This window comes from Colossoma macropomum, unplaced genomic scaffold, assembly GCF_904425465.1.
Source record: "Colossoma macropomum unplaced genomic scaffold, Colossoma_macropomum, whole genome shotgun sequence".
Classification (NCBI taxonomy): domain Eukaryota; kingdom Metazoa; phylum Chordata; class Actinopteri; order Characiformes; family Serrasalmidae; genus Colossoma; species Colossoma macropomum.
The window spans coordinates 22,970,695-22,990,794 of NW_023494794.1; the positions used below are offsets into that span (position 1 = coordinate 22,970,695).

At 37.3% G+C, this 20,100-nt stretch overlaps 1 protein-coding gene across 1 annotated transcript; it reads left to right on the forward strand.

Annotated features, from left to right (window-relative positions):
- Positions 1 to 5,209: 5,209 nt before the first annotated feature.
- Positions 5,210 to 13,898, forward strand: si:dkey-251i10.2 (uncharacterized protein LOC562682 homolog). Its single transcript, XM_036580639.1, has 5 exons — positions 5,210 to 5,557; positions 9,474 to 9,586; positions 11,708 to 11,817; positions 12,504 to 12,568; positions 13,339 to 13,898. The coding sequence occupies exons 1-5, from the start codon at positions 5,365 to 5,367 to the stop codon at positions 13,437 to 13,439; spliced, it is 582 nt and encodes a 193-aa protein (XP_036436532.1). The 5' UTR covers positions 5,210 to 5,364; the 3' UTR covers positions 13,440 to 13,898.
- Positions 13,899 to 20,100: the final 6,202 nt, after the last annotated feature.

Sequence of the window (20,100 nt, forward strand, 5' to 3'; positions counted from 1 at the left end):
GCATTAACTTAAGACAGATTAAATGTTTAAAACAGTCATTCAGGGTGGTTTGGTGTGAAATGCTCAGTTTGAGAGAAACTCATCGAGTCAGAATTGTTCACAGTGGTGGTGATAGGAACCAGACGTCTGCTTCTAAAAGCTCCCTCGCAAAGTTATTGCATGAAATAGTTATGAATACACTGCCATTGTTTTATGGTAGTTTTGAGAAGATTTTGGCTTAAAACAGTACATGCAGGGCAATGTTAGGCCAAATAGTCCCCAGATTATTTCATGTTGTCTACTATTTTACCATCATCAACATTCCATATAACAACTAAGAAGAAACTGGTGTTTTGAATAACTGATTACATCTCAAACACTGAATTATGGAGAACTTTTGAATTTGGCAGAATTATCCTTTAAGCATTGTTAGGTGTGACATGGGGACAGTCTACCATTCAGGGTGTTGTTGGGCCAAATAGTCCCGAAAGAAAACATATTTTCAGATTTATCACTATATTTACCATCCTCAAAAACTCTTACTACATGTAGGTTCACTGATGGTTTTGCAGATTTTGAAATTGGGTGGCATTTCCCTTTAAAGGTTGTTTGCAGTTGGTCGTTAAGGGAGGGGCAATAAGGGAAAAATATATCATGATACTTGAAGACATTTGCACAATGCACAATTTGTATCACTTTAAAAAGGCTGAAAAACTACACACTTACAAATGATGGTTCTTCAGAAGTTCCTTAGTAAAGAAAATAGTTCAATATAGAACCATGAACACTCAAAGAACCCTTTTTTATGCTTAAAACATTCTCTGTATGGTGAAAGTGTTCTCCAGATTGATGGACAATGTTCTGTAGAGGGTTCCATACAGAAACTTTTTGAAAAGGGTTCTTTTATTATTACAAGCTTGACATCATACCAGTAGCAGAACCCTTTTTAAAAAAGCTTTTTCTCCATCAATGTAATGAACGCTTTCTCCATGCAAAAAACTTTTTCAATCATGAAAAAAACACTCTTTGAGTGTTCATGTTTCTATATAGAACCATTTTCTTTACTACAGAACCCCTGAAGAACCATCATTTTTAAGAGTGTGTCAGTGCAATGACGTTTTAAAATCTAATTCAGGGCTCTTGCAGAACAAAACAGGATTAAATATTCGGCCAAAATTAATTAACATAATAAGATGATGTCATAATGGGCTCCATCCAATCAGCTACTTTGTTACTATGCAGTTTATGCAGTTAGTCTACACTGGCTGATGTTACAGACTCTCTATAATTGGTCTACATCTGTATTTTTATGATCCATGCAGATGTTCAGTGTTCTAGAAGTGCTGATTATACCAATCATATACTCAGAAAAGAGCATCGTGTAATTATCACAATAACGATATCTTTCCCACTCCTACACCTCGTTATTCTTTGCTAATGGTTTTAGTCAGGAGGATTTTGTAAAACACACTAATGGACTAAAGTATTGAGACACCGCCTCTAATTATGGAGTTCATGTGCTTCACCCACTGCTAACAGGTGTATAGAATTAAGCACATAGCCTTGCAGTCTCCGTAAACACTGGCAGAAGAATGAGTCGTACTGATGAGCTCAGTGACTTTAAACATGCCACTGTCATAGAATATCACTCTACACAAGTCAGTTTGTGAGATTTCTGTCCTGCTGGATCTGCCCTTGTCAACTGTAAGTGCTATTACTGTGAAATGGAAGTGTCTAGGAGCAACAACAGCTCAGCCACAAAGCACTAAACCACACAAACTCGCAGAGTGCAGAAGTGCACAGTGCCTATCCTCTGTTGAATCACTCACTAAAGAGTTCTTAATTGTCTCTGGAATTAACCTCAGCGAAAGAACTGCATGTTGAGAACTTCACAAGAAGGGTTTCCATGGCCAAGCAGCTACACACAAGCCTAAGATCAGAATGCACAATGCCACGCGTCAGATGGAGCGGTGTGAAGCGCCGCCACTGGACTCTGGAATAGTGAAAACGTATTCTGTGGAGTGATGAATCGCGCTTCTTTATGTGGCAGTCTGGGTTTGGCGAATGCCAGGAAATCATTACCTGTCTGACGGCATTGTGCCAACTGTAAAGTTTGGTGGAGGAGGGATGATGCTACGGGGTTGTTTTTCAAGGGTTGCCCTAGACCCCTTAGTTCCAGTGAAGGAAAATCTTAATGCTTCAGCAGCAGAAGATATTTTGGACAATTGTATGCTTCTAACTTTGTGGGAAGAACCTTTTCACTGTACAAAACAAGCTCCATAAAGGCCTGGCTGGGTGAGTTTGGTGTGGAAGAACTTGACTGGCCCTCACAGAGCCCTGACCTCAACCCCATCAAAAACCTTTGGGATGAACTAGAACGGAAATTGTGAGCCAAGCCCTCTCGTCCAACATCAGTGTCTGACCACACAAATGCTCTTCTGGATGAATGGACAAAAATTTCCACAGACACTCCAAAACCGTGTAGAAAGCTTCCCAGAAGAGTGGAAGCTGTTCTGGCCGCAAAGGGACCAACTCCATATAAATGCCTATGGGTTTAGAATAGAATGTCATAAAAGCTCCTGTGGGTGTGATGTGTAGGTGTCCCAGTTCCTTTGTCCATGTCGTGTACGTATTTCTAACCTCTCGGAACCTTTTGGTGAGAGTTTCATGTAACATAATGAATGGAAATGGGGGTTGGATTTGTATCAAGCAGTGCAGACAGCATGGGCGGGGCTAAAGAGGGAAAAATAAAACCTAAAGTGATGTGATACACCCTGAGGTAAACCAACAACACCACATTCCCGCTCACAGAATGACTCAACTGACACATGATACACATTCAGACAGTTCAGTGACCTTTACATTCATGGTTGTAGGCAAAGGTTTGTCTCCTTTCAAATGACGTTTTGTTGATTTCTTTGTTGAAGTAAAAATAAGTTAACAGAGAAATATGTTAAAATCAGCAAATAAACAGTACTTTTGCATTAAAATGTGCAGAGGTGTGCTCTCTGTAGAGGATGTGTTCATTTACTTACTTACACTCAGAAAGTCAACAGAAAGTGTATTTTAGTGGGGCGTCCAAACTTTTGCATACAACTGTAGCGAATGTGACAGAAGACAGTGAGCAGAATACCTTATTAAAGATTTTATTACTGATGTTTTTTGTAAATCTGATTGGTTTAATTATTCTGACAGTTATACATTTTTATCATTGTCATTATTATTTTTATTGAGATCCATTAGCATCATCCCAGTCTTTCATAGACACACCAGTAACCATTTAATACACTCACTGAGCACTTTATTAGGAACATCTGTACAACTTCTCACTCATGCAGATATGAGAGAGGTCAGTGGAGAATGGCCAGACTGGGTCGAGCTGACAGACTACGGTAACTTCTCTGCAACCACTCTGTACAACTGTGGTGAGCAGGAAAGCATCTCAGAATCCAGAACGTGTCAAACCTTGAGGTGGATGGGCTACAACAGCAGAAGAGCATGTTGAGTGTCAATGCTGTCAGCTAAGAACAGAAAACTAAGGCTGCAGTGGGCACAGGCTCACCAAAACTGGACAGTTGAAGACTGTAAAAACATAGCCAGGGCAATCATCGTTTGAATGCCACAGCCTATTTGAGTGTTGTTGCTGATCATGTGTTTCCCTTCATGGCAGCAATTTACCATCTTCTAATGGCTACTGCCAGCATGATAATGCACCATGTCACAAAGCAAACTGGTTTCATGAACATGACAATGAGTTCAGTGTTCTTCAGTGGCCTTCCCAGTCACCAGATCTGAACCATTTCGGATGTGATAGAACGAGAGATTCACAGCATGGAAGGGCACATGACAAATTTGACTAAAATCTGAAAGGAAAGTTTCATGCTATGAAGAATTAAGGCTGTTTTGAGAGCAAAGGGAGGCTTTACTCAGTATCAGTATAGTGTTCCTAATAAAGTGCTTGCTGAGTGTAACTAATTCAATAACTCATTCAATAACTTCTATGAATTACTAGTTACTAGTATGAATTAATTCGTATTCATAGATATTAAATGAATTATTTAATATCTACTATGAATCATTCAGTATCTACTAACAATTATTTAATATCTACTATGAATTATTCAGTAACAATTATGAATCATTCAATATCTATTATGAATTATTTAGTATCTAATATGAATTATTTAGTATCTACTATGAAATATTCAGTATCTACTATTAATTATCCAGTATCTACTGTAAATAATTAATATCTACTACGAATTATTCAGTACCTACTATGAAATATTCAGTATTTATTATGAATTATTTAGTATCTACTATGAAATAGTAACTACTATAAATCATTTATTACCTACTATGAATTATTTAGTAGCTTCTCTGAATTATTCAGCATCTACTACAAATTATTAAGTACCTATTATAAATCATTTAGTATCTACTATGAAATATTCAGTAACTACTATGAATTAATCAGTATGTACTATAAATTATTCAGTACCTACTATGAATGATTATTGTTATATACTAAACTCACACTCCAGTAAAAGTATTGCAAATATAATGTAAAGGTATCTTTCTAAAAACAACTTTAGTTGAACTACAGCGGCAGCAGGTCTTTACTGAGTATCTTCTAGAACTGCAGTGGAACTTCTTAGTCCATCGATCAGCATTAGGAACTGAAGTTTGTCGGAGTCTGTTCTTCTGTTTCTGGTCTAAAATGAAAAGCTAAAGTGAGACAAGTGAGCAACAGTAAATCAGAACAGGAGCTGAACCAACACAGCAGAATGACGTAAAACTAAAAAAAAAGAATGAGAAAATAATTGTTCTGACTGTAATGGAAAAAGTAGATCACTTTTCTTGTAAATATAATCATTTGAAAATACTCAGGAAAGTACGAGGCTATGTAAATATTACTTGAGTACATGAAACTGCGTAACTGTCAGCATGATCTCACACTGGGCCTTGATTTGTAATAGTCAGGACTTGGTTTGGTAAGTGGATGGATTATATTTAGAGGAGTGTTGTCACCCAAGGCTGATGTGATATGGAAAAGAACGAATGGGATTTTGGAGAGTAAAATCTGCATTTTTTCGGCTAATTTTCAACACAACAAAGGGGCTCTTTGTGTTTTTTACTGAAAAGAGCATGAAGCTCTCTGTCAGTGAGGAGATTTCTTGGAAGCAGGAGTTTCACCTGACAGGGCATGAATAGTGGATGAGGGGAGGGAGATGAGCGATGAAAGAAATTAACCTTTTTTTTCATGCCGCTGTGACTCAGCACAAAGTTCCCTCTAAAGCCAGCTGCCAGAGGACTGTCCAGTCTGTCCCACCTGGGGAATATGTCCATGTGTCTCCGTTCACTGTAACTTGGCCGTAGTTTGACATGAACGCTGTGTTTTTTGGAGTTTTTTTGCTCCAGGCCGTGACCCCTGTGCTGGGTTTTGCTACCGGAGCTCCGGCCTCAGTCTGTGGGAGCATGAAGCCTGAACATTCAAGAGTTCAGCCTCAGCCAGGCCAGCCTCCGTACACTATCGAAACCAGCAACAGCACTTTTCAGACCGGACAGCCTCTTACAGGTAAGGCTGAAAGAGGAATTCCACTGATTTTATTACATTTCTGCATAATTCATTCAGAGTAGTTTGGTGTGAAATGGTTCACTGTAGAGACTGTCTTTACAGTGGTGGTGAAAGGAACCGGGGTCACCAAAATCCAAGGCCAAAATCTTCACTAAACTATCATACAAAAGTGTCTCAGACTTCAGGCAGTGTATTCATAACCATTTCATGTACTAACTACTGTATGTCTGGGAGGTTTTGGAGGTGGACGTCTGGTTCCTATCACCACCGCTGTGAACAGTAAAATTCCCCTTTAAGAATAAAAAAATGCTCATGTACTTTCCAGATGGTTTCATCATCCAGACAATCTATTTTTCCTTCACGAAAATAGTCTGTAGTCACCTGCTTTCTTCTGAAATGAGGGGTATTTATAGTGAGTTTGTCCCCTTTGCTGCAGTAACAGCCTCTATTCTTCTGTAAATGCTTTAGTCTAGATTTTGGAATATTGCTGTGAGGATTTGGTTGAGCATTGGTGAGGTCAGGTTCTGATGTTGAATGGTCAGTTCTGGATCTCAGCTCAACCTTAAATGTATTGGATGGAGCTCCATCACTTCAGAAAACACAGTTCTACTGCTTCACAGCCCAATGCTGGGCGGCTTTATACCCCTCTAGTTCATGCTTGGCACTGGACATGGTGACCTCATGTGCGGCTGTTCCAGAGAGTCCCATTATATTGGTCAGTGTTTTTCTATGGAGATTATACAAGCTGTATGCTCATAATTACACACCTGTGACACCTTAAAGTAGCTGAATTCACTCATTAGTAGAGCTGTCTGAATACTTTTGGTAGTGTGTTATAAGGCACGCTCTTAAAATCATGGTTCTTCAAAGGTGCTTTAGCAAAGAAAATGGTTCTCTATAGAACTATGAACACTCAGAGAACCAGTTGCATGAGTAAAGGGTTCTTTGCATCACACAAATGGTTCTTCAGATTGATGGAGAATGTGCTGTAGATGGTTCTATATAGAACCTTTTGGAAAATGGTTCTATGTAACACCAAAAAGGGTTCTTTTATTGTTAGGATGTCAAGCTTGTTACACCAGAAGAACCCTTTTTGGTGCTATATAGAAGCCTTTTCAAAAAGGTCCTATATAGAACCATCTACAGCACATTCTCCACCAGTCTAAAGAACCTTTTGTGTGATGCAAAGAACCCTTTAGTCATGCAGATGGTTCTCTGAGTGTTCATAGATCTATATAGAACCATTTTCTTTACTAAAGAACCCTTGAAAAACCATCTTTTTTAAGTGTGCACAATTTCTATAGTGCTGTATGATATTTCTTTCATAATCCGTCTTTCTTTCACCTCTTATAATAGTCCTATAGTGCTGTTTTATGGTGATCTATAATACTAAACCACTAAGCTAAAATATATTAATATAATAATATATAATGAATACTAATGTAATAAGGTATAATAAATATACTTGTCTGTTCTTATAGGAATCCTGTAAAAAATACTGTACCGATTTCATAAGCGATACCTGTGAAAATGAAAATAAATACTGCCATATGTTAAGAATTTCCACTATAGAATTCCCAAATTTCCCCAAACAAACTTTGCAAAATCAATTTTGACTTCTTACAAGTTTCTAAATTCCGCAAGAAGAAGTTCAACTTGCACTTTACTTGAATTAAACTTGGCCATGTTTATATAACATTAGATTGACCTGTTCGCTCTCACTGCAGGCGTTGTCGCCTCCTAGTGGACATTTACTGCTATTGCATAATGTTAAATGCAATACGAATCCTTTACTACGCGTTTAAATTGTGCCTTTTCTCCAAATCTGGTTAGGAACAGCGTTGTTGACGTGGTGGTGGTGGAACTGTCTTACGGATGCTGATCTGTTTCTAACTGTTCCAGCAGAAAAAGAGCATTTAAGAGTGAGGGGCTGTGCCTCTGCGCACATGAGATGTACTTGGTGTTGGGATCCACAGAAATACTAAAGATACAGCAGACAGTTTTTCATCAGCACGGAAGGTGATTCTGAGGCTCTGGGCAAAAGACAAGAATGGGGCCCTCTGGACTCGCATTTTTAAATTAGTTGATGCTCTGGGCTCCACCACACTGCAAAAAACGGTATCTTGCCAAGTGAAATTAGTGTAAATGTAGTCAATATATCTAATATTTCTCATTTTGAGATTGTTGTAAGGGTATTATTAGATTATCTCACTATACTGGTAGATCATTTTGCCTGTTTTAAGGAATAGTGCTTAAAAAAACTTTGTGTTTAATTAAAAGTCTACGTCTCTTTGGTATTTATCATTTAATTTGATCTACGTCATTGTCTTATATGATTTTAAAGTAATACTCATAGCTTTTTCTATTACTATTAAGCTTTATCACTTGTCTGTAAAGCACTCTGAGCTGCAACTGCTAAGAAAAGTGCTTTCTTTTATTATTATTATTGTTATTATTATGAATATTATTATTAAAACTAGTAGAATTATCTGCTCATATGGCTCCTATAGTAAAGTAAATTAAATTCAAAATAATTTTTGAATAATTACCCAACACTGGAGCTATCTACACTAACATTAAAGAGGAATTCCACCAATATTTAAAATTTTCTGAAAGTCCTTGAGATGTAAACATCATTCCGAGTGGTTTGACGTGAAATGGTATATTGTGGAGAAACTTACAGGTTCAGATTTATCTACAGTGGTGGTGATAGGAACCAGGGGTCACAATGTCTAGAACACAAATACAGCCATTAAATTCTCCTTCCAAAACCGTCAGTGAACCTACATGTACCTTCAGAGTACAAATACATTTTAAGCCAAAACTTTATCATAAACCATCATAAACAGTGTCTCAGACATCAGGCAGTGTATTAATAACCATTTCCTGTAATAACTTTCTGTAAGGGGAGCTTTTAGAGGTGGACATCTGTTTCCTATCACCACCACTGTGAACAGTTCTGACTCGGTAAGCTTCTCCAGAACGGAGCATTTCAGACCAAACCACTCTGAATGACTCTGTTTACATCTTAACCATTTAATTACGTACAGTTTCTGAAAAATCAGTGAAGTTCTCCATTAACACTAGTGTTATATACAGTCTGCTGAGCCTGTGCAATGCAGTAAAGTGACAAACGTTTGGCTTTCTTTCCCATTTTTGCTTTTTTCTGCTATGCTTAGATGACTTAATCTGATTTTACCTCTCAACATCCAGAAAATCATACTGAAGAAGCTTCTCTCTAAACTGTACACTACCTCTTAGATGCCTTGTTCATACCAGTCTGTCGTCATGCAGTTGTTATCACATAAACATGAAATAGTCCATTATAACTATAAACAGGGGGTGGGGCTGCATTGAAATGAATGCAAATTATCATTACAACAACTTATAACATATATGGCAATATACATTTTTAAAATATATTTTTTGGAATAGATTATTTAACATCAACACGTACACTATATCTAATTTGGGGCCCCAGGCAGCTGTGTTGTGTTGTGAGAAGTCTAAGAAGCCAAATTTTGACAAATGGAGGATCAAACTAATTACTTAGTGCAAGAAAAAGTGGAGAGTGAATCCTCGTCGGCAAAGAAGCGAAAACATAAAGGAGCAAAACGAAATCAGGACAGGTGACAGTAGAAAACATGGATAAACAGTGGTCTTTTCCACATGGAAATCACCGGTGAGGGACAGATGTGTTCAGAAGGTTGTCTACCTGCTGGACAGGTCATTTACTATACCAGTCTACCGGACGGCCAGGTAGGTTCTACTGCATGCTTGGAAAGGGAGGAGAGAGGGAGGGATATTTAGTTGATTGCAAATTGCAACCTCGCCACTAGATGCCACTAAATCTTACACACTGCACCTTTAATGATGATGATTTTCTTGTTTATTTACTGTTGTTTTTTTTTTTCAGTGATAATTAAAGGTCCTGATTACGGTGGAGTTTTACTGGAGGCTCGCTCAGGATCCAGAACCAATGCTTTGGGCAGCTGGGAGAGTCCACCAGCTAACACTAAATACTTACAGGTAAAACAAGCTTTTTCATAATCTTAAGTATTTATGTGTGGATTAAAAAAAGCTCAATATGAGATTAATATTCCTTTTTGATGTAATTAGTCATTTTCAGTATGCATATCATATACTAAATGTTATTAAATGTGAGTACGCTTACACTAAATTGGGATTAACAGCTAATGACTGGCCTTGGGTGATCCTCTGGGATGGTCTTTTGTTGCGTTTTGGGTTTGAGAAATCATTATAGATGCTGGATTATGTTTCTGCCAACGGTTCCTGATGCCACGCATGTTGGCATATACAGCCACATTCAATAAGTAAAATGAAAGAGTGACTGTTTTCTGCTCGGGGCTGTTTGCAAGAGCCAAACAACGTTGCAGACTAATACACAGTAACAGAGACAGTAGTTAATCACTGTCATAGTGATAAAAACAATTTTATGGCTAACATTTGGAATCATGAAGCTCACTTTCGTCACCTGACATTAAAAGGCCCACAGTCTGCATTTTTTTTAACCTTTTTTCTTCCCCACTCCCGACATACAACATTTGTGTGGTTTTATGTAGCAAAAACAGCCATAATTCATTTTTACGTGACCTCTTTTTTTATCCCTTAGAATTAAACAGGCTGCTTTTGTTACTGTCCTTTAAGGCTTATATGGGTCATTCTACAGAAACGTCCACTTTTTTATCTATCCATAGGTGTCACTGGTGTTACTGATCGTCATTGGTGTTACAAATCAGAAAGGTAACACCAGAGACATTTTTAATGAAAAATGCGTTTTACAAAATGGCTGCTACAGAGCATCAAACCACATGTCGTCAATCATGGAATGTCCACTAAAATGTATGTAATTTAATCCATTTGTATTCTATTTTTCACAATTACCTCAGAATAAAGTCGGTCACACCAGTGACTTCAGCTAAAAGCTTCATATGAAATCATGAGCTAAATGAGAAAATCTCTGATAACTGAAAGACACAGTGGACTCACCATGTGCTTTCCTTCATAGATCCTCAGAAAACAGGTAAAAAGAAGTCAAGTAACGTCATCAGTGTGATTTTTATTTCAAAATAAGAGATTTTTGTAACACCAGTGACACAACTCCTGGAGACCACAACTGTATTTTATAATATTTATTTGTTTTCATGTCATTTAAATGATAGATTTTATAGTCATGTTTAGATTATTGCATTTAAAATTGCAGAAAAACATGTTTTTTCCTTCAAAATATGGCCTCAGCCTTTACACATGACTGTGGGGACGAGCTCTTCTGTGGTGCTTGGAATTCTAGATAATTGATTTAAAAACAATATTGCTAAATTGAGGCTCAAGAAGGTGTAATTGTTAAAATAACTTGTTTTATTTTAAAACATAAATAAATTGAAACCCTAACATGGTTTTCAAGTGTAATGTATCTGTAAACGCTAGGGACACAAAAATGGAATTGGAAAATGGAAAGAAAAAAAAAATTCTATAAAATGACCCACACATGTAAATGACATCTATTTTGATTGGGTGCCCTGTATTGTCCCTTATTCAGAAATTAGCCAGGGTTGAAACACTCATTATAGCTTCAGTGAGGATAGGCAGTGCTAAACTGCTGTAGGCTGAACAGGCAGAGATACATAAAGTGTTAGTTTTTTGTGACATCACAAATATCTTGAATTCAAAATGGGCTGTTTTTGCAGCTTACTTTCCATATATGGACTGAGGAGAGAACATTTTGAAACGTTAACAGTGGTTACATACATACTGCTAGCAGGGAAAATTCAGTTTTCTATGATATGGGCTCTTTAAAGGCCTACTTGTACAATTTTCAACCTCTAATTTCAATGTTTTTGCCTGTACTTAGACAAGCACAGAAAACTCATTCACTCTAAACTCATTTATGATAGATGCCTGGACTGAAGCAGCTGCCCATTGACCTCTATTATAAGTGAGTTTAGAGTCAGCGGGTTTTATAAGTACAGAGAAATGTGCAGATTACTGTAATGTTTATACTACAGATACAGGTTGAAAATTGCTGGAATATTCATTGCTGTTTTTAGTTTTCCCACTGCAGCTTCATGTGGTACATTTTATATTTACTCACTGTTTCCTTTTCACACCATTAATCTTTTTATTCCTCAGTGCTCAGGAAACAATCAAGGTGCCATCACGCATTCCAACGCCAACATGAAGAGCAACCTCACCGTTTACACCTGGATCCCTCCAGAAACCTCCAACAGCATCTATTTCGTGTGAGTGACCAGATTACTGGACATATACAGTACTGCACAAAAGTCTTGCTCATCTAAGCAATTTTGTAAAGCCAATTTTCTTGATTGTGTTTCACCATTTCCAAAGCTTTCCTCGAGGAAGTCCAGTATTTACAGTTTCCTGCCAGTGCCTAGTTCATTCAATGAAATCAGGTGTGCCAGTATCAGATTTGAAGAAAACTATGCAATTTCTACTCCTTTACAGATTTTGAAAATGCCAGCTGCTCTTAACAACAGGCTAAAGTATCATGAAGAGTGGACCAATAGAAAAGCTCCATAACATTATGACCACCTCCTTGTTTCTACGCTCATTGTCCATTTTATCAGCTCCACTTACTATATAGGTGCACTTTGTAGTTCTACAGTTACAGACTGTAGTCCATCTGTTTCTCTGCATACTTTGTTAGCCCTCTTTTACCCTTTTCAGTGCTGCTGGAGTTTTTAAACACCTCAGTGTCACTGCTGGACTGAGAATAGTCCACCAACCAAGTTCCTGTATGAATGTGATGTGACAATAAATGTGAATGGTTTGATATATACACACATACATTTTTAAGAGGGTGGTCTCTGACTATAACATTATATTGGGCTGCATAAATATTTTAAATATTTTAACAGTCTTATTCATTTGAAAGGGTTTATTTTTTTCATTTTGCTTTGTTTTTCAGGGCCACTGTAGCCAAAGACCGATCCGTTTACTGGTTAAATGTCAAGTCAGCCACTCTGACCAGAGGTAAGAAACACCCTTAAAAATCCAACTGTCTTTTTCAGTAAATGGGAGACATTTTGATGCATAAAGACTGTAAATACATGGTAGAAAACTATTATAGGAAACATACATATCCCCTAATTACTGTTCCCTACTCTGGAGCACCATATAGAACACAATTATAGAGAGCGGAAATAATCCCTTACTGCCAGCTGCTACACTGGAGCACCGTAAAGAACACTATTATAGAGAACGGAAATAATCCCTAATCACTATTCCCTACACTGGAGCACCGTAAAGAACACTATTATAGAGAGCGGAAATAATCCCTAATCTCTATTCCCTACACTGGAGCACCGTAAAGAACACTATTATAGAGAACGGAAATAATCCCTAATCACTATTCCTACACTGGAGCACCGTAAAGAACACTATTATAGAGAACGGAAATAATCCCTAATCACTATTCCTACACTGGAGCACCGTAAAGAACACTATTATAGAGAACGGAAATGGCACCTATTTACTATTCCCTACATTAAAAATAAGCAGCACTACATATTATATCTATTATAACTATTATAGGGTCCCTAATAACTATTCCCTATGGCATCACTGTGCCAGTGTGAATAATTTATAGCATGGAGCATTATGGGTATTTCACATGTGCTAGGATGTTCTCCACTATGTTTTCGGACCACTACAAAATCATTTCATCATTTTGGCGTAATTTTACTGTTTGTCTGCTATTCACTCTATTTGTGACCTTTGACCTGTTTTTTGTCCCCCCTCAGATGGAGCTGTGGGAGCCGGCTCTGCTGCTGATCCTAAGATGGCCACTGCACCTGTGCTTCTCGTTCTCACCATGCTGGCGTCAACGTTGTTTCAAAGCTAGGAACAAAGAAACAGCATCAGGTTACCAGCAATTCAGCCTTTGGGAAACGACACCATGCACTTATATATAATTACCAATAAACACACGTACGTACACGTGTTCGCTTTAGTGTGTGGCTTGTTCTGAAAGAGATCAGTGACAATGAGAGGAGAGCAATTACAAAAACATTGTTTGGATTCTTTTGTTTGTGAGTATGTATATCTATATGTTTGTGTGTCCTTAAACGGGCATTCCGACTTAAAAACAAGAATGTCATATTTTATTCATCTTGATATGCATTATTCTGTAGCGCAGCATTACAGAAAAGATACATTTGCATATATTTTACAGTCAAGAAAATACATGACAAATGTGTTGTAATATAGTCACAGTCATATTAAAATACATTCTTTAAATTGCAATATATTCTCAAATGTTTTCCAAAAAAAATACATTTTGACGTATGTTAAGAAGAGTAGACTTTAGTACTCTACAATCCATTATTTGTTAAAGTTTTTATGGTAATAACAAATTACAACTAATCCAATTACTTCAAACAAGAGTTCTGTAGATTCATTACTCTTAACCCTTTAATGTTCTGCTCAACCATTTGGTAGAGCACATTTTGAGTCACTATACAGTATATGCCACAAAGTGCCATCTCGACCATTTGGTAGACGTGAATATTTTTAAAATTATGGGGTCAAAAAAAATGAAAAAGAAAAACACAAATTGTTTTTATTATTGCCCCAAACAAAAAACAAAATGCAAATATAAATAAATAATCCATTGCTTTTTTCTTGGTTAGGACATTAAAGGGTTAAAATACTTTTAAATTAATTTTTTAGTAATGTGACATATATTTATTGGGCCAATTTCATATATATATATAAATGATTTTATATCATTTTCATGATTTGTTATGCGGTTATTCTTACTCATATACCCATGACACAAATCGCTGTTGTCGGAAGAAAACCTCGTATCTCCAAACTTTAAAGGAGAAGGAAAAACCTACTTTACTTAATGTAAGTCAATGGAACCAGACTTTTTTTTCCCAAGTCACTTTGGGCTGTTTCTTTTGGTCCATTCATCATGAAATTTACATGCAATGTAAAGGGCAAAAGATATTTTCAAATTATGTCAAAAACTATAAAACGACAAAAATGGAGATACTAGGATTTCTTCTGACAGCAGCAAAACCCATCATACAACCACTGGGAATCCCTGTGGTTTTAATCAATCCTAATGCTAGCCTAGCCACTCTGCTATAGGCTAATAAATATAACCAAATATTACCATTGGTGTAACTCTTACCTTGAAACCAGAGACACAGTTTAACCCTTTTAGTCAGAGACTATACGCCAAACTGAGGTAAGGCATCTAGCCTAACTTTAGCCTTTAGCTTATTGTCCTCCTCATCTGATGCCTCATTTTGTTTGAGCACCCCATTCTCTTCACTGTAACGCTGATTTGAGGATCGTTACCAGCAAAACAGCAGCAGATATTTAGCTGCTTCCTAATTTTAGCGCTCAGGTTTCCTTCTATTCACTAGCAAGCAAAAAAATAATCCTTAAACCAGAAAATCTCAACTGGGCAGAGAGGCTGGGCAGCGCTGCAGGATGCTAGCAGCCATGTTTACAACAGATGTAGCTATGGTAATTTTTCTTTTGGCCACAGTGGGGATGTTTTTTAGTAGCTGGTGAAAGCAGGAGGAAGCTAACGTTGCTGCTAAGGAGCCGATTATCTTATTACAGCTGTGGTAACTGACTTCAAATCATCATTAAGATGCTGATAATGATGAACTCAAACAGAAGAAATGATTTGTCAGGTGAGGGGCACAAAGCTAAAAGCTGAAGTTGCCTATACTGAAATCCGATCTACAGCAATATATGGATTTTAGTCTTAAAAAAGATGGTTCTTCAAGAGTTCTTTAGCATGGGGAATGGTTCTATTTAGAACCATTTCATGCTTAAAGGGATGTTTGTATGGTGAAGTGGTACTTCAGATTGATGGAGAATGTATTGTATATGATTCTATGTAGCACCAAAAAGGATTCTTCCATTGTTACAAGCGTGACATTGTGACAATAGCAAAACCCTTTTGGGTGCTAAACAGGACCATTTTGCAAAAAGGTTCTGTATAGAACCAAATACAACACATTCTCCATTGATCTGAAGAACGATTTTAGCATGCAAGCAACCATTTAGATATCATATGTTTCTATTCATATGGAACTATTCCCTTTACTAAAGAACCCTTGAAGAACCATCCTTTTTTAAAATATGAACTTCCCTTATATCCAACTTGGATTTTACCACATAAGGATATACATGTGACACATACGACATTTCAGTCAAAATTAAACAAACACAACACAACTATTAAAAAATATATGACAGAAAACATTATTCATATGGATTGAATATGTCACTAGCTTCATATTACTTTTTATAACATAACTTTTATAACTTTATAACTTTTTTGTATTTCATTTTTGTTTTTTGTTTTGAAAATCTTTCACTGTTTGTAACAGATGTAGATAATTTAGAATAAATATGATCCATATTTTATTGTTCTATTTTATTTATTGATTCTAAATGCATATATGTCCAATATTTGATATTTAAATATACACTGTAAAAAGTGTCTCATCAGATCTACCTAAGAAAATGACTTCATGTGGTAAACAAGCAACAGAACTAGTTTTATTCAACTTAAAAAACTACATTGAGAGAATCCGTCATTTAAAGTATTTATTTAGGTTTAATAAAACTTTAATTTACTTGTTACCACATGAAGTCATTTTTTAGGTAGATCTGACAAGACACTGTTTACAGTGTACACTATATGGACAAAAGTATTGGGGAACCCCTCCTAATTGTTGAGATAAATATGTTAGGAGCTTCACAAAATGGGTTTCCATGGCCGAGCAGCTTCACACAAGCCTAAGATCAAAATGCACAGTGCAAGCGTGGGATGTAGTGGTGTAAAGCGCCGCCTCTGGACTCTGGAGCAGTGGAAACGTATTCTGTGGAGTGACGGATCACGCTTCTCTATCTGTCAGTCTGATGGACGAGTCTGGGTTTGGTGAATGCCAGGAGAACGTTACCTGCCTGACTGCATTGTGCCAACTGTAAAGTTTGGTGGAGGAGGGGTTATGGTGTGTGGTTGTTTTTCAGGGGTTGGCCTAGGCCCCTTAGTTCCAGTGAGAGGAAATCTTAATGCTTCAGCAGACCAAGATATTTTGGACAATTGTATCCTTCCAATCTTGTGGGAACAGTTTGAGGAAGAACCTTTTCTGTTCCAGCATGACTGAGCCCCAAAGCAAGGTCCATAAAGGCACAGCTGGGTGAGTTTGGTGTGAAAGATCTTGACTGGCCCACACAGAGCCCTGACCTCAACCCCATCGAATGCCTTTGAGATGAACTAGAACACAGATTGTGAGCCAGACCCTCTCGTCCAGCATCAGACAGTGCACACAAATGCTCTTCGGCATGAATGGGCAAAACTTTCCACAGACACACTCCAACATCTTGTAGAAAGCTTCCCAGAAGAGTGGAAGCTGTTATAGCAGCAATGACAACTGGCACACTATGTATATGACCATATATTTTGGAATATATGACTATGACTGTTTATGATACATGTGCATGTATGACCATATATTAGATTTCCTACCAGATGTTTCCTCACTTTGGCTTCTGTTCTCTTGCATCTGTTTTGTACTGAATAAAGACAGAATTGCTGTTTTCTTCACCGTTTCATTCAACAACTGTGGAAAGAGTCACACTAACGCTAGCTTGGTTGTATTTATTGGCCTATAGCTTTGGCTAAGCTAGCAGTCATGTAGGCCAAGCACAGCTGGGATTCCCAATTGTTGTTGTGCAATGTGTTTATGTAATGTACAATACATATATTAAACAACATTAAACTCTAGTTTGAGGCTGGAATGTCCCTTAAAGAATAGAAAAGGCCATAAGAATCTAAAAATGTTCAGGTATGGTTTAGGTATGGATACAAATTGTATGCATAATAAAAAAAATGCTATGGAAATGTTTATTATAATAGCTTATGGATGTTCCTAGAATGTTGCTAGGAAAAAATGTCTGTTATTCCAGCTTTTAAAGCCATTCTGAGATTATCCCAATTACTTTTTTTCAGTTGGGAAACTACTGCATCACCAAAGTGCCTGAACAAGGTGAATCACTTGCTTTTATTTTTTTATAAGTACAAAGTTTTGTAATGTTAAATTGTGACACTTTCTGTCAACTATAATTAAAGAAACGAGCAACTTCTTTCAAAAGTAATGTGTGAGTTTATCTCAGTATTTCACTTTTACAGTGGAATTAAATCTGATTAGAATCTAATTATCATAAATTTGTGCACCATAATTGCTAGATTAAGGTGTTGGAACTGATTCCGACGCCCTTCGAATGTGATAAATGTGACAATGTGACAAATAGCTTTTTGGTAATTTTCTCATTGTTTAAAGTTGGAGGAATAAATTAGCAAAAACACATGCCAAAAAGGTTATTTAAAATCAGCGCTGCTGCTCCGACGCAAGAGGAAAGGGGAACTGGAAAAAGTTGTGAGTGAAGAACTCAGCATGACGTTCGAATGTGAGAGGAGGCCAGCTGAGATCATGTGTCTCACACGCTCTCGGGCCCGGAGGCCCAAGGCATCTCCGGCATCTCCCACCACCTAAATGTTAGTGCAGCAAAATGCCAACATGTCAGTACCTGCTGCGCATAAACCAGCCACAGTGAACCTCCACTTACAGACACATGCTGATCTGAAATCAGCCACTAAAATATAGTTTTAGGGTCTTAGTGTGACATTTGACCCAAATATCAGTAAATATATACACAAATCTAAACGGACTCTCAAATGTCTCCCTATTCCCTATATAGGACACTACATGGGTCATGAAATAAGGCCTTCTGCACCCAAACAGTGCATATATATATATACATATATATATACATATATATATATATATATATATATATATATATATATATATATATATATATATATATATATTGTAAGTGCAATTTGGGTTGAGCCATGTGTACACAGACCCCTACTGGTGTAGAAGCCACAGGCCTGGTTTCAATAATTGCACACTGTGATTTTCCAAAATATATGCATACTTACAGTGAACAACAATCATTCAGAGTAGTTTGGTGTGAAATTGTAAATTGAAAAGGTTGATTGTAGAGACTACAGCCATTTTATTTACTATCCAAAACCACCAGTGAGTCTTCTAAGTTTTATATCATCGTTGTGGGAAGAAAACCTCGTATCACCAAAATGGTAACTTTACAGGAGAAGGAAAAAACATACTTTACTTTTAATGTAAGTCAATGGAACCAGACATTTTTTCAGGTCATTTTGGGCCGTTTCTTTTGGTCAATTCTTCATGAAATTTAACAACGATGTAAAGAGAAACATACAATTCAAATTATGTCAAAAACTGAAAAATGAAAAAAAGGGGAAATATGTGGTTTTCTTCCGACAGCAGTGATATGCAATGTTGATGATGGTAAAATAATTAAATATCTGAAAAAATAAGTTTTCTTTGGGGACTATTTTGCCTCACAATGGCCTGTACCTCACATTTTAGGCCAAATCCTTCTCAAGACTATCATAATATATCAGTCATCAGGCAGTGAATTCATAACTATTTCATGTAGTAACTTTCTGTGAGGGAGCTTTTAGAGGCGGATGTCTGGTTCCTATCACAACCACTGTGAACAATTCTGACTTGGTAAGTTTCTCTAGAACAGAGCATTTCACACCAAACCACTCTGATCTAATTAACATGCAGACATTTTGAAATGTCATATGTAAATTCACACAAAAGACATAAAACTAATATATGAGAAAAATTCAAGTTCTGGGTCCTTTAAATCTATTTTATATGTAGGAAACTTTGATAAGGCTGTATAACTATTCTTCAACACTTCTACTTGCTTTTTTAACTCTTCCATGAGTATCAAGGACTTCAGAGTTTTTTTAATAATGCAGGAATCAGTTGCCATTTGCACAGGACTAGGTAATGCTCCAGCGAGGCCCTATCCACAACCTCAAATACACTGAGAGATTAGCAGAAGCAGGCTGTGACTCAGAGTTAGCCCACAGGCTGAGGTGTGGATCCTTCAGCTGCTGAAAGCCAAAAGCATTAACCCGGGCTATGAGAGAGCGCGTGAAGTCAGCGCGAGACTTACAGCGAGTACTCGAGACGACTGTGTCATTGGGCCTAAGCAGGAGATAAGGAGGAGTAAATATAGCAGCGGTAAGTGGCGTGTAATCCACTTCATGCCTTTGATTATCCTTCAATGGACGTCGCAGCACAGCATGCAACAGGAACCGGAGTGGAAAGAAAAGCAGAACTGTAAACTGAAAAAAAAAAAAAACTCACCTGTAAACTGGAGAAGCCAAAAAGCCATTAAAGGGCCATTAAACAGCCATTAAAGGGCCCATATGCTAGACTTCGCATACTTTATTTTTCCTCACCTAAGATCCACGTATTAAACAGGTTGTGTCTTTAATCATGGTTATGTAAATGAGCTCTCTTCTGATTGGCTGTCCTATGTCGTGCCCTTATTCAAAAAGCAGTCCAGGCTGAAACACTCCTAACTTCAGTGAGAGTGGGCGGGGCTAAACTACTGTAAGC